The sequence below is a fragment of the Berghia stephanieae genome, chromosome 6 (assembly GCF_034508935.2).
Source record: "Berghia stephanieae isolate SIO BIC M18660-M18661 chromosome 6, UCSD_Bste_1.3, whole genome shotgun sequence".
Taxonomy (NCBI): domain Eukaryota; kingdom Metazoa; phylum Mollusca; class Gastropoda; order Nudibranchia; family Aeolidiidae; genus Berghia; species Berghia stephanieae.
The window spans coordinates 32,068,841-32,083,286 of record NC_088365.1 but is presented as its reverse complement, the minus strand read 5'-3'; the positions used below and the strand labels follow the sequence as shown (position 1 = coordinate 32,083,286).

Genomic DNA, 14,446 nt, shown 5'->3' with positions numbered 1-14,446 from the left:
TTTCCAAGGACTCAACTATGCGCCGAGCATGAGGTTCGAACCCAGGACCTTCTGATCCGAAAGCGAGTGTCATACCACTAGACTACATAGCCGCACAATTATATAAATTAATATAATATAAATTATATAAACTTTAGGGCATCCAAGCCAAAAGATTGCACTGCAGGATATTACACATGTGATGCCAGGCATTTCTTGTCATTTTAGGTGTTAGATCCATTTTAGGCATGTGGTTTAAATCGACATAATACTGTTTTTAGGCGATTAGTCACAAACTTGTGTTTGTGATAGATTGGTTGCTTTCCCAGCTAACCATCTTTTGTAAAATGTCTATGTTACCTCCCCAGGTGACAGAGCTAGAGACATCTAAGGCATCTTTGTTGAGTGACAAAGACAAACTAGAGAAAGAACTGGCTGAGGTGAAAGGTCAATTAGATGCAACGGTAAGATTTGTTTTTAAACATCATGCTATCATCCATAAGCTTAGAACTATGAAGAGATTTTTTACTTAACAGATGCGCATTTATTTCATAGCATTCTTAATTGACACTGCTCCATGCACTTTCATTTTCCAGGTGGACAACATATATTTAACACAATAAGATAAAAGATAACTTTGTGGACCTCCAAAGTTTACACCTGACCTCAATTAGATGATTAAAAACACAAAAGGCCATTCAGAGAGGCTTGCTGCAATTGCTATGGTGTTCAAACAGGGAATTTGGGTGGGAGGTAATTTATATAAAGGTCAAAGAAAGCTGGCTTGGAGTGAGGTCGACCTCCATTTGTGGGCTAGGATCATCTTTCTAGGTGCCTGTCTAACACCCTTCATGTTTGTCCTATTTCACCAATCCAATCCCACCATAACTGTCACAGCTTCAATGTTCAAGGTGAATGCAACATTGTTAGCTTGCACCTTCACATGACTTCCTACTTGTTTCCTGTAATGAGAATTGGTTTTCCCATAATATGCTTGGTTTTCCCCATAAGCTTCTTTTCCTTCACAGCCATCACCATTGTGTTGGTGACAAGTACTGCGTTTTATTATTCGCTCCTGCCATTTTCCTAAATCATCTGCTGTTCATGCTGAAATAAATTCAATTGGCATAGAGTTTCAATCCCTCGTGGTTTTATGTTGTGCATGATCATTGCATATTACAGAGGAGAGACTGACTTGTATGAATGCTATGTTTGTGTTTTGGTGGTTGCTGCGTGCAGCAACTTGGTATCTTTTACTCCTTCAGATTTCACTTCGATAAAGCTGTATGGTTTCGTAACTTTCTTTTTTTTATTATTATTCAAACAGAATATGCTTTGTAATGCATTGGAATAGGTAATCCACTGTAAATCTTTCTGCAGGAATGGAAAACAGCAAAGGGTTTGCCTTTTTTTATGGGGGGGTGGGGGTAATTTTTTATTTCTAATAAAGCATGATTATTGTTATGTAACCGGGTGGTTGGATGGGAGCATCACCTTGAATCATATACCTATGATGTTCGCATGGGTGTACGATCCGATAGTGATGTCGTTTCTTCTTCTCTTTACTAGCATATCCTGCTTCTTTGGTTTGTGATTGTATTTTTGACAGGGGATATTTTTTTTCCTGTAAATCTTCTGCCTGTTTGTTCTTGGTTATTTATAATTTAGCTTATGATATCTTTAGGTTATGATTTTGATTTACATTTGTACTATTTTTGTTAGATTGCTTGTTTTTTTGTTTCAGCGGTTCTCATATAACCTCAATTGTGTTGGAAGAGACCTAAAGCAACAAACATATTGTTATGTAACAGTTGTTCATATTATGTATTCTAGAAGCATTTGAATGCATTATTTTTTGGCAGAAGTCTTGTGCTTGTGTCTTGATGGGACTTCTCGGTAGTCTCAGATTAGACTGCAGACTGTCGGCTTTTTTTGTGGAACTTCCCTTACACCCCTCATCTCTTACCATTATCAATACAAAGACTGGTCTATCGACATCTTTGTTTTTTTTTGGCGACGTTATGCACACAAAAAAATAATTTTACCTTTGGCAGAGAAATGACAAGGACAGTAAAGAGAAAGAAATGTCTGGCCTAGTACAGGGTAAGGACAAGGAACTGGCTGTCGTCTCAGAAAGGCTTAAGGTAAAGAAGAAGCACAGTCATGTCTTATTCCATATTCAATCACACTGAATTCCATAGAAATCATGCCCAATTTCTTTTTGTTTTAACAGAAAGTTGTTTTGTTTGTTTTGTTTTTTCTCAGACTCTATACTAGTTTGATGTTGTTTATTTTAATAGCTCCGAAATAGAAAAATATGAAAACTTTGATTAAAGTAGGCTTAATGCACAATCTGACTTTATGAAAGAGAAGGAAAGGAAGAAAGAAAAGAAAATACTTGAAAACTGTTTACATTATTTAGAACTTTTTTGGAGAGTATCCAACTAGAATCAATATATTCATGAATAATGCTTTTTGAATATTTGAATATTCTACCCTTGGATTCTGAGGCTTCTACTCAGGTGTGTGTATTTTATTTCATGAGTGAGAAAAATCGATGCGGACAATCTCACCAGATCCATACGTAGACAGAGGCCACTGGTTTTGGGAAAAAGTTAATTTTAAGAAGAACTTGTTTGAATTGTCACAACTTAATTTTGTCAGGTCTAAACGTCTTAGCAAATTATAGCAGTTTAATTTACCTAAACAATTATGAAACAAGATAACGCATCATAAAAATACGCTTCATTCCAAGTTCTAAAAATATATTCATTTTGAGTCAAGATTTTCTAACAAAAATAAAATATTTTTAAATCTAGCTTGAAACATTTTTTTAAAAAACCTTTACCATTTTTCTGTGATTAAAATGCAATACAAAAGGGTACTTTTTCTTTCTGCCCTGACAAAGAGCTTAACATTTGTAATAAGACGAGGTTTCATTGAAGCCTGAGTTGCATTGCAGAAGCATATCTCTTGAGAAATACAGTAAGGTTTTCAGTTAGGAGAGGATAAGTTTTGGAATAAATTGAAAGGATTTGGTACTATTTTGTATTTATTTAGAATACAGAGGAAAAGCTGGGAACGGCAGATGTGAAAATGGAGGAGTTGAGTCTGAAGCTAGAGCAGAGGGATGAAGAATTGAAGACTCAAATGGAGGAAATACAGAACATGAAGGATAAGGAGGTGGAACTGTCCAACTCTTTTGAGCAACTCAGTGAGGTGAGAATTGCATGCAATGCCCATTGAATGGAATTGAGAGGCTGTATATGTGGATATTACTACTACTTCTAATACTACCACTACTACTACTACTACTACTACTACTACTACTACTACTACTACTACTACTACTACTACTACTACTACTACTACTACTACTACTACTACTACTACTACTACTCTTTCTACTACTACTACGACTACTCTTGATGGTATTGATAAAGATGATGATAAAAGTTGTTTTGTTTTTTTTTAAAGAAAAGAAAAGAAACAATTTTGAAAATTAATAATGATAATGATAATAATAATAACAATAACAAGAAGAAGAAGAAGAAAAAATAATAATAATAATAATAATAATAATAATAATAATAATAATAATAATAATAATAATAATAATAATAATAATAATAATAATAATAATGATGATGATGATTATAACGATGATGATGATGATAATAACAATAGTAAAAATATCAATGATAATTAAACTAATTTATAAGCGTCCATTCCCATTATTGTATAACTCTATGTGCACAATTATAACAACATATCAATTTAATACAAAACTTAACATATACTCAAAATCATACACAACATAGTTGACATTAAGTTTAACCTGTGTCATTACGCATATACCAAAAATCATTCTCTTGCAAATTTTTTCTCAATTGTAGATTCGTAATGCTATGAATGCTCAGATGCTGTCTTTGGACCAGGAGAAACACGATGCAGTCAAGGCAAAGGAGGAGTTGGTTCAGCAAAAGGTGAAAGTTCAGTGCGATAATGAATTAGCTCTAATGGCGTTTTATAATGTTTTTAATCATTTACTCCAGACTTGTGCTTAACAGTGAACTCAGCACCCTTTGTTATAGAGAATCAGAAAGATGCCCAGAGACTGACCCAAATAAAAGTCAGCACAGGACAAATTATCTGATTGGTAAAGTCAATTAAATGATCTTCCACTAAGGCCTCTTAGCAATAGGTAAACCAGCTGTTGATCAAAATTCATTGAGAAGTGACACAAGAGTGAGAACAATGTATACAATATGATGTTATTCTGAGGATGTTAATTTTAGATTATTTTTTTTCTTTCCAACAGACAGTGCTGGAGTCTGATGTGTCAAGACTACAAAGGAATTGTGAGGAGTTGTCAAATAACACTGCTGTCTTGGAAGCAGATGTAAAGAAACTATCAGCAGCACTGGAGAAGGAACAAGAGGAGAAAAAGGAGGTTGGTGGCATTGTTATTGATAAGAAATATAGGGTATGGAGAAATGACAAATGAAAACAGAATAAATATACACCAGTGTCAATGCCAATCTGGGATCCAACTGACACAGCACCCTCCACATGGCTGAGAGAGAGAGAGAGAGACCATCAAGTGGTCGCACTAGCCACTGAGCCATCCAGCCACACAAAAATATGATTTTTAAACTTGGTAGCCGTCGTGGGGATTCTCTTCTCTCAACTACTTAAGGGATCAAATTGAGTCTAACACACTTTCGTTAGTGAGCAAATCAATGCTATGCACTCTCCTCTGTATGGAACAAGACAAACATGTGCCCACTCTACACTTTTTCTGAATTTTATTCAACCCAATATCGGAGCTATTCCATTTGCATCTTGTTTGTTTACAATAATCATATGAATTAGCACCTGGTTTTAAGCAGTGGGGTGTATATTGTAAGAGTGATAACTGTTAAAGGGTCTCTGACGGGTGGTCACTTGTAATTTGTGATATGAAAATATTTTGATGACTTTTTTTTTAAAATTATTGTTATTGCTTCGTGAAGAACAATCAAGCATTTTGAAGTACTTAGAGCAGGGTGAAGCCAAGGACATTTGCTTTATAAATGTACATATTTATTTATATGGATTAATGATTATCTAACATCAGTGTCCACGCATATAATTTACTTAAAATTTTTCACGATTTGTGTTATTATCTCTTCTTAGCAAGTTTCATCTCTGACGGAATCCCGAGACCTTTTATTGACAAAGAAGAGAGAAATTCAGAACGAGCTTGAGGCTGTCCAGGGAGAGCTAAAAACCGTAAAGGACAAGTTGGAAAAGGGTACCCAGGAGGCAGAGCAGATGCAACAGTTATTACGACAAGACAATTCAACCCTTCAAGACAAACTGGTACATGATTTTTTTTTTGTTAAAAGTACATTCACAATTGTGTCTTGATAGGTGGTTTCAAGTAGAATCTCTATATCTTACGGCGTTGTCTCTTTTATTGTAATATTTCTGTTCTCTGTCTCTATTGATGTGGTTCTTTGTCTCTTTTGATGTGGTCTTCTGTTCTATGTCTCTTTTGATGTGAAGCATTTGTTCTCTGTCTCTTTTGATGTGGTTTTCTGTTCTTTGTCTCTTTTAATGTGAAGCTTCTGTTCTTTGTCTCTTTTAATGAGATTTTCCATTCTTTGTTTTAATGTGATTTTTTGTTCTCCGCCTTGTGCGATATGATTTTCTGCTAGCTCAGATTAATTCCAGATCTATCTGACTGTCTTGTGTGTTTAATCTACCTTCTGTTCTTTACTGACATGCTCTTAAAAAAAGAAAACGAAAATAAAATAACTTCATTTATCTTGATCCAAATTTGAGTCGTTTTACAGTAATAGAATGAAAGGCCAGCATATCTCAACTGTTCGGGCAATCAAGTCGCCTTAACAATCCTTTTCTTTAATGCTAGTTGTCATGGCTTATAATATATCCTTCCTGTTCTGTGTCTTGTCTAGAGCCAGGAGCAAGCCTTGTTGGAAAAAGTACAACGTGAGAAGGATGAAGCAGAGACTCGTTTTGAAATGCAATCGTCATTGTTAAGTGAGAACCTAACAGTGGTGAGGACTGACTTGACAGCAGCAGATGCCAGGAATGAAGAGTTAACCAAATTGACAGATCATCTAAAGGGCGAGAAGCTGGGTAAATTTTGGCTATGTATTATAATCACTCTTTACTTTAACATCTTTTTCTCATTTAATCCTGGGTTAATTCTGTATAAACAAAAAGAAAGAAATATACCTCACCATATTCAACAAATCAATAAACAACTGATTGACACCCTAAAGCTTGGATATGAGACATCATATTCCACCTAAAGGCCTGTAAAAATAATAATGCCACAGATGAGATGATGCCTGCATTTCTTTTTTTACTTCTACATGACTCTAGAATCGACTCCCTCTGGCAGCTACAAATGCAGAGATCCTCAATGATTTATACAAACTCATCAAATACCCGGAACTCAGCCTTTATTAAATTTCAGGCCCATACTTTTTTTTTTTTTAACGTCGAGATGGATTCTCCATTTTTAGAGGTTTTCTACATTAGAACGAGGAAGTAAAAGAAACTATCAACTCTCGGGATTTATTATTATTAAAGTCTTTTGTGTCTTCACAAAAGTTTTTTTTTTTCAATACTGCTTGTAGTGTATTGATAGCATGTGTCACTTTGCATTTTGTTTCATGATGAATTTAAGATTAGTGTTTACAGTGATCAGTTATTTCAACAGAGGCTCATATCTCAGTCTCAAATTCAATACCACTTAAATTACTTGGAATTTAGTGTTGTGCATTGATGATATATTTATTACCTTTTTTTTTAAAAAAAGAACTAGAGGCAAAGCTTGAGAACAACAACGATGAGAGAAGGATTCTTGTAGAAAGGTAAATGTTATTTTAATCATGACAGACTTTTGTTACTATTTTTTTTAATGTTTCACTGCGTGGAATCAGCGCTATTTCAGTTGGAACTCCCAAGGGACCAATAACCCTCCCTGCTCGCTACCTGCATGAGGTCATTGGAGTTCAACTGGTATCAGGCAGTGCCATGTCCAATGGGGGCAATTATGGATATATATGGTCTCATAATATGTCTGTATAGCGGGAAAACAATAACAGACTCTTTCACTTTATTATGTTGATTTGAAAAATCAGTTGTCTTTCTAAACATCAGTGAAAATTTGACATTCTTGAGGTTAATAGTTTTCTTTAGATATCACAAATTGTTGATCTAATTTTAAGTGCTTGTAAATTATGGTGCACTTAAATAAAAAATTTGTTATTCAAAACTCAGCGGCAGTATCTCAAGAATTTTAATAAATATCAAAAGTACATATATGCATCTATGTTCCTGTGCAATATTATCGTATTGGCAGTTGATTTTCTTGATTTATTCATGGTTTTGTAAGTTATGTATATTGTTTTTTACCAATTCCGTTCCTCTCAAACAGTTGTGTTGATCATAACAGTAAACTGATATGATTTATGTCTTTATGTGGTAAAATAACACATGTTATTGACCAGTAAAGACTAAAAACTAATATTGTGTATGATGTCAATATCTCAATTTACTATCAATCTGCCTATAAAGTATGACTTCTTTACATGAAAAAAATCAATCACCCAACAAGGTTACTGGACATGCTACAAATATTGCAGTATCAATCATCAATTACAACTAACAATAAGTACTGGTACGGTTAAATTAAACGATTTGCTCAAACAGACGGACATAGTATGTGGACAAAAGAGGATTCAAAATTATGAGGGCATATAGTTTATTCCAAGTAGTAACCTTTTTCTCCTTATTGACCAACTACATTCAAAACGAACACACTGTCCATACAGGTTATATAGAATCATCTCCTTTCCTCCAAGAAAACACATTTAGTCATTGTCTTATAAAGTCATCTGATATACCATTGAACTCCAGTCAGTCAAATTTAGAGATAAAACAATTGATTAACAACCAGAGTCAAATCAGTATAACACCACAGGCATACCACAGCAGATCATTTAATTTTTGGGAAATCACTGCCATATATATCTGGACGCTTCAGTCTATAAAAAGTTAACACATTCACTTGTGCACAAAAGGAGAACTTGAACTTACATTATATTACTTATTCAACTGCAAGAATACCCTAAACATTGACACCTATATGACACTATAAAGTCGGCATTTCCTGAGACAACCACACAAAAGCAGTACCGTATACATCTTCAAACTATAATGCCTAACAGTCATAAAAAAATATAATTTTGACTTGAATCGTAAGGGATTTAAGTATAGAAAAAAGTTATCAAGCCATAAAAAGTTGGCTTTCAAATGTGAACAAAACTCATAATATTCAAATCAGTTAAATGCTTAAAAATAATATTAGTATTATTTTCGTCTAATGGTTTATATTTTATTCCTAAACTGATATTTGGACATAATTCATTGCATGGTAGTACTATGGGAGAGAAAATAAGGATCTCACCAAGTCATGCCAAATAAGAAATTTACACTAAAAAATTCATATCTTTTAAGGTTTTACTGCCCGGACAACAAAACTTGGCATGTGTCAAGATCATCCTTTTTACTTTATAATGATGCTTGTTTCAATCATTTTCTGCCGCTGGGAATTATATTATTGATATGCAAATTACAACAAATTAATTTCATTGATAGCTCAAAAACCACTAAATTGACACCTCTCTTATGAGCAGCCTTAAGAGGATACATTATTATCAACCATGGCATATGATGAAAGAAACCTTTGCTTTGCTTGTGGTGAGGGAACAATTTTCATATTTGTGTTAGCAACTGAGCAATACCATGAAATATTGCAACAATTAATTACCATCAGTGGCATCACAGATTCCTACTGACCGCTACCTGTTCCACCCATGGGCTGACCCCACTAATGGGGTCAGGTTGACCTAGCACTGAAATACCGCTCAGAGGGGAAAATGTCACGCAGTGGTTTTTATATATTTTTATTTTTTTCATAAGTTTGGTCCACTGCACATTTGCATTGAAAAAGTGAGAATTTTGAGAATTGGACTTTGGCATTTTCACTTTACTCTGGTGATTTCAAAAAGAGAAAGAAAAGATTTTGGTTATTTTTTTCCAGCCTTGACAAAAAAATTTTTTAACTTCAATTGTTGGCAGTTGAAAATGTCAAGACCTTGCAAGCTATAAAATCTACACCTTGGAATTTTCTTGCACAAGTCTTTTTCGCCCCAGACATCATCAGAGTTAGGAATTCTTTGCCATATGAGCAAGTATCGATGCTTACAGCAGAGTTGTTGAGAACAATGGCAAAAGTTTTCATTAACTAATTTCTCATCAATAACATGGTGGTGCTGGGATCCAGAGAGCCGCAGAAGGAATCGTAAGCCACTCTGAGCAGTCTCAAAACACACACAGAGTAAATTTTCGAAATGACATTTTCTTTTTTTAGATGCGTGACAAGTGAGAAGGAATGTGAGAAGCTGAGAGAGAAGGTAGCTGAATTACATCGCAGGTTGGATGACATGCAAGGAGCACTGCAGGAATTGGGTCGAGAAAACCAAACACTTCAGGTGGGTAGTCATTTCAGCATGGCTTAAAGCAATTGTCGCTTCTTGAAACTCAAAAATATAAAAATAAAGATGAAGATAAAAGCTTCAGTTTATTCAACAAACACAAGTGATGGTGATGCTTCAGGTTATCTTGTAATCAACAAGGTGGATGAACAATTAATTTCACATGATGAAAAATTAATCTTTCATCCTCTTTGTTGATAAAAAGGGAAAAGCAATATGTGGACAGTTTTTGTTCCACGTTGTCATTGTATTTTAAATATCAGTATGATAGACTACTTAATGAAAAATTGTAAACAGTTTGCTCTTTACTTTTTGATAAACTTTCAACATTGTTTTTATGAAAATCTTTAATTATTTTAGCTATCATCCAATAGGACTTCAATTTAACTTTGAGTCACTGTCCTTTTTATTTGCATTTGTTTTTCAATAAGTGATTCCTCAAAACCAAGCGCTCACTTTTTTCATATTTCTGAAGGCATAATACAATACACTGTTATTTTTTTCTTTAGATCACCTCAACAAAGTTAACTGGACGAAAATGGGCTGATGATGATGCAGTAAACGAATGTACAGCATGTGCCAAGGCCTTTAGTGTTACTGTCAGAAAGGTAAGTTCATATGATAGATCTATTGGGTGATAATTAAGACTTTTAAAAATTCAATATTGATACTATATCAGAAATTACCAGCACTGTTAGTTGTGTTTTATTTATTCTTTTTTTTCTATTTGCGCATCAACGCCCTGTGTCAATTTGTTTATATAAAAATTAAGAGATCACAAGGTCACTGATTATAATTTTATTTTTCTATTTAACTTAACACTGCTTCATTGATTGATCTTTCACAGAAGTGTACGATCATTTTATTGGAAAGAAAATAAGCAATATATTACATATCATCACCTTAATGTAATCTTGATGAGGGATTCATGATTTACATTTGTGAATACCAAAAGCCTTTCTTTGACCATATTCTTTTTATAGTTAACTGTGGTTTATATCCGCCAAAATATTTTAGGTCTTATGCGAGCAGCTAAATTATTGAACAATGATATTTTGTGTCCTTTTCCTTTTTGTGGAGCCCATTAAACCTCAAAGTATTGCAGGCACTGGAAACACCAGACCACAAATAAAAGATAAATTTCATGGTATTTTTGTCCGTCCTTTCCAGCATCACTGTCGTAATTGTGGCCTGATATTTTGTAACGACTGCTCCAGCAAGACAACTCAGGTTCCCACAGCAAAGAAACCATCCCGTGTTTGTGAACAGTGCTATCAAGAACTCACTCACCGGAGATAGTCCAAAGCTTTTTCTGTGGCAAGTTTGTTGTAGGATTTGCTATCAATCCCATCTTGTGATATTTATACATGTACTCTATTATCTAAATGAAGTGCATGGTGTGCTCAGAGAAATTGATCTAGAGGATGTCATTGATACATTTCATATCATAAATTCTGGTTTAAACTGCACACCTAGTCATTTGTGACCCAGGGTATTGTTCAGGTTTTATGTCAGAATGAACTAAGGGAAGAAATATGAGTCAAAATTATGGGAATTTTGAAATTTTGATTATTTTTGTTTTTAATTTTAAGAAGTAACATTTATTTAAACTCAAATTTGAAAAGTTTTGCTTAAAAATGTTTTTGGAGACAGTTGATCACATGTCCTCTAAGACAACAATATCAGGGGTATAACCTGGCCTTCAATTTTAGCTTGAATGACACTGGTGTTACTGTTCTCTTGGTGAAAATGGCGAGAATTGATGTCAGGTTAGGTGAAAAAATGTAAGTCCACTTTTAAATAGTATAGTGCACTTGGCTTTGGAACACTGAGTTTACTCTTCATCCCCATCAAGCGTCCCACTAACTCAGTTGATGGATCACTTAGTTCACATGTAAATTGACCTTTATCAATCCTGAATGCAGTCGAGATTGTTTTCAGACCCACCTGTCTACCCAGCAGAGATTGGGTAGCTGGGTCTCTTAGATCTGGTGGAAAGTATTTTCTTATCCAAAGGTTAGCAGGCAAATGCTATTGTCCATCTAATAGTTTATTATATATACTTGGATTAACTCTGGCTCCATGAGCCTAATGGCTCAGAAGGACTACTTCATCCCCTTCCCCATTCCCATACCAAAATGAATCCTAAAATAGGTCGTTTGGAAATTGTCTTGTGTAATTTAATATCATAGTCATTCATACATGTGATTTACAACTCTCAATTATAATTCACCCTACGAAGGTTGTCCTCATATGATGTGTATATCTAAACATACTGGTGCCATATCAGTAAAGTGACCTGTGATGTTTATGAGATGGTGGATAAATGTTGTTTTTTTTGGGGGTTTATTTTAACTTGAGCTGTTACATGTAAAATGCAATATCCACTATAAATGTATTTCACAAGGGACATCAGCTAACAGTATCATTGAACATGTGGGACAAGATATGATTAAGACTTTATTACAATTTTATTTTTTGGTGGGGGGGAGGGGGGTAGCATAGACAATTTTCTCACTGGCCAGGTACATATTAATTTTACCCGAGTCCAATAAAAGATTGTGAGAAAAGGACTGGACTTTGCACCACCCACAGTGGGGCTCAAATCAAGTCAGAAGACAAGTGTCGTACCACAAGACTACAAAGCCGCCAAGAGTGTTGTTATTGATATGATTTGAAGAGGTCAAAGGAAGGGATTGATTGTTTCACAAATATGATGTGTTTCATATAGATAATGAGTTAATACATTATGTGATACATGATATATATGAATCGATTACAACCAAATAATCAAGCAATAGTCTTCAACAGTCATACTGTCACTTCCTTCCTAATGACGTATGGTAACTTAGTAACACTGGCTATAAACTATCGGAACAATGGCTGACGCCGTATGAAATATTTCCCCGGCGAGCTTAAACGCGTATCCAGAGGTAAAAAACCTCATCAATTTGATCATGTATTGACTTTTACACATTCTGATCACAAGGCATATGAAAAGGGAATGAAAAGTTCTAGCCAGCATGAAGAATAAAAAGTAATGATTTTCTTTGTTTAGAACCAAGATGGCCGCCGTTGCCGGGCCCGTGACATCAGACTATTGAATCCAATTGCATGGCCTGTTTGAAAGTATGGGCTTATCTCATCAAAGACTGTCTGTTCTTGACAGTAAACACAAAGATGAGCTTACAATGTATAAATTATGGAATATTCTTTCAAAACAAGTTTGAAATTTATATGATATTGGTAGAAATGAATTAATACTAAAATTAATCTCATTATAACATTGTATTCATATTTCATTTTTATGATAACATTTCACTCAAAATTATGGAGATTATAAAATTGTTTTGTTTGATCATAATGAAACGAAATGAGTAAGGAGTAAACTTTGGAACTTTGCCATATAAATGTGCATATTATTTTAATGTTACTTTGCTGTGACTGTTTTGGAATGTAAAGTGGTATGTTTTGTGATTGTGTAACAGTATGCATTACAGGGAATGTATTTAAGACTGATTGAGATAAAATTTGGTCCATATTTCAAAAAGAGTATTTGGTCATAGATAGCTCGAAAGGATTACATTATGATTTGAACTCCACTTTTAACTTTTATGATTAGATGTCGTATGTGATAAATTAATTTGTTAATTTTATAAACTTATAGTCATCAGATGAGATCTATGAACCACTGCCTCAATCTTGTATGCCTCTTATTTGTTTTCTTTTCTATTTCTCTCTGTCCTTATCCAGGAATGAGGTGACTTGGATTTTCCAGTTCCTGTGAGAGAAATAGATATGAGTGAATGTGTTTTTCTGTGAGAGACTATATTTAATTCCTTGTAGATTATCTCTCTGAGTGGCTATGTACTTGTATTAGACATCATCTGAGTGTTTTGATTTTGGTGAGGAATCTATGCCATTGTCAGTGTGAGATATTGGGTAGCTCAGGGCTGGCAAAGGGATATATCACTGCATAGGTCAACATTCCATTTTCTCTTTTTCTCAGGCATTTGTGCTCTTAGAATGATGCAGACACGGATCTCTAAATCATCTCTCTTTTTGTATTTTGTACCGTCTTTTTTTCCTTAGGCGTTGACATGCTCTATAATTTTAGCAAGCGCCATCAAACTTATCATTTATCTGGTGGGCTGAAGCAGCTGTTGAAAATTGAATTTGATAGCTAAATTTAAGATAGATAAACTGTAGGTATGTTCAAGGAAAATGAATGTAGTTGTATAAATTATGATTAATTCAACACTGGTTGGCATCTGGTCCATAATACCAGATGGAGGTCACATTTGTAATCAGATGGCCTTTATTATCCAAATGGTGGAATACGCATTGTCTATAGTGTGAGATGATGACAGTTGGTCGCCGTTATAAGAAGGATAATGACACATATGTGTTATAATGGACTATACAGCAGCACTTTTGTTCATGTAAATACTGAAGATTGACTTTCATTTTTTATCAACAAAAGCAGCAGTGATTTCTGTCACTACAATTTTTTTATTTGTCTTTTTCCACAGTACAATGATAATTATAATGATGATAATAGTAATAATAATAATAATAATAATAATAATAATAATAATAATAATAATAATAATAATAATAATAATAATAATGATAATAATAATAATAAAAACATTAATAATGATTGAAAAGATTTGGTGCTAATGTGTGTAATTAACAATTACGTCGATATTTTTGTGTCCTACCAGTTATATTATTCGACTCTGAGGTTTCCAAATGGCAATTTTTCTGAAATTTCCACCTTCCCAAGCCCCAAAAACGCCCAACTTGCTTGCTTTCATTTCCACGGCTCAGCGTCCTGTCTGGAGTGTAATGAGGAATTAATATTGACTATTTCAATTGACAATTGT

General features: G+C 34.2%; 1 protein-coding gene across 6 annotated transcripts in view; it reads left to right on the top strand.

Moving 5' to 3' along the window:
- The window catches only part of LOC144974872 (uncharacterized), a 51,241-nt gene extending 38,684 nt beyond the window's left edge, over nucleotides 1–12,557 (top strand). For all 6 annotated transcript variants that reach the window (XM_078918291.1, XM_078918289.1, XM_078918290.1 and 3 more), the window contains 11 exons: nucleotides 348–443; nucleotides 2,034–2,123; nucleotides 3,040–3,198; nucleotides 3,876–3,965; nucleotides 4,301–4,432; nucleotides 5,158–5,343; nucleotides 5,943–6,126; nucleotides 6,815–6,869; nucleotides 9,434–9,554; nucleotides 10,067–10,165; nucleotides 10,728–12,557. In XM_078918291.1, coding sequence (XP_078774417.1) covers nucleotides 348–443; nucleotides 2,034–2,123; nucleotides 3,040–3,198; nucleotides 3,876–3,965; nucleotides 4,301–4,432; nucleotides 5,158–5,343; nucleotides 5,943–6,126; nucleotides 6,815–6,869; nucleotides 9,434–9,554; nucleotides 10,067–10,165; nucleotides 10,728–10,856 — 1,341 coding nt within the window. In that variant the 3' untranslated portion in view covers nucleotides 10,857–12,557. The remainder of the gene's footprint in view (nucleotides 1–347; nucleotides 444–2,033; nucleotides 2,124–3,039; nucleotides 3,199–3,875; nucleotides 3,966–4,300; nucleotides 4,433–5,157; nucleotides 5,344–5,942; nucleotides 6,127–6,814; nucleotides 6,870–9,433; nucleotides 9,555–10,066; nucleotides 10,166–10,727) is intronic.
- The last annotated feature ends 1,889 nt before the right edge of the window (nucleotides 12,558–14,446 follow it).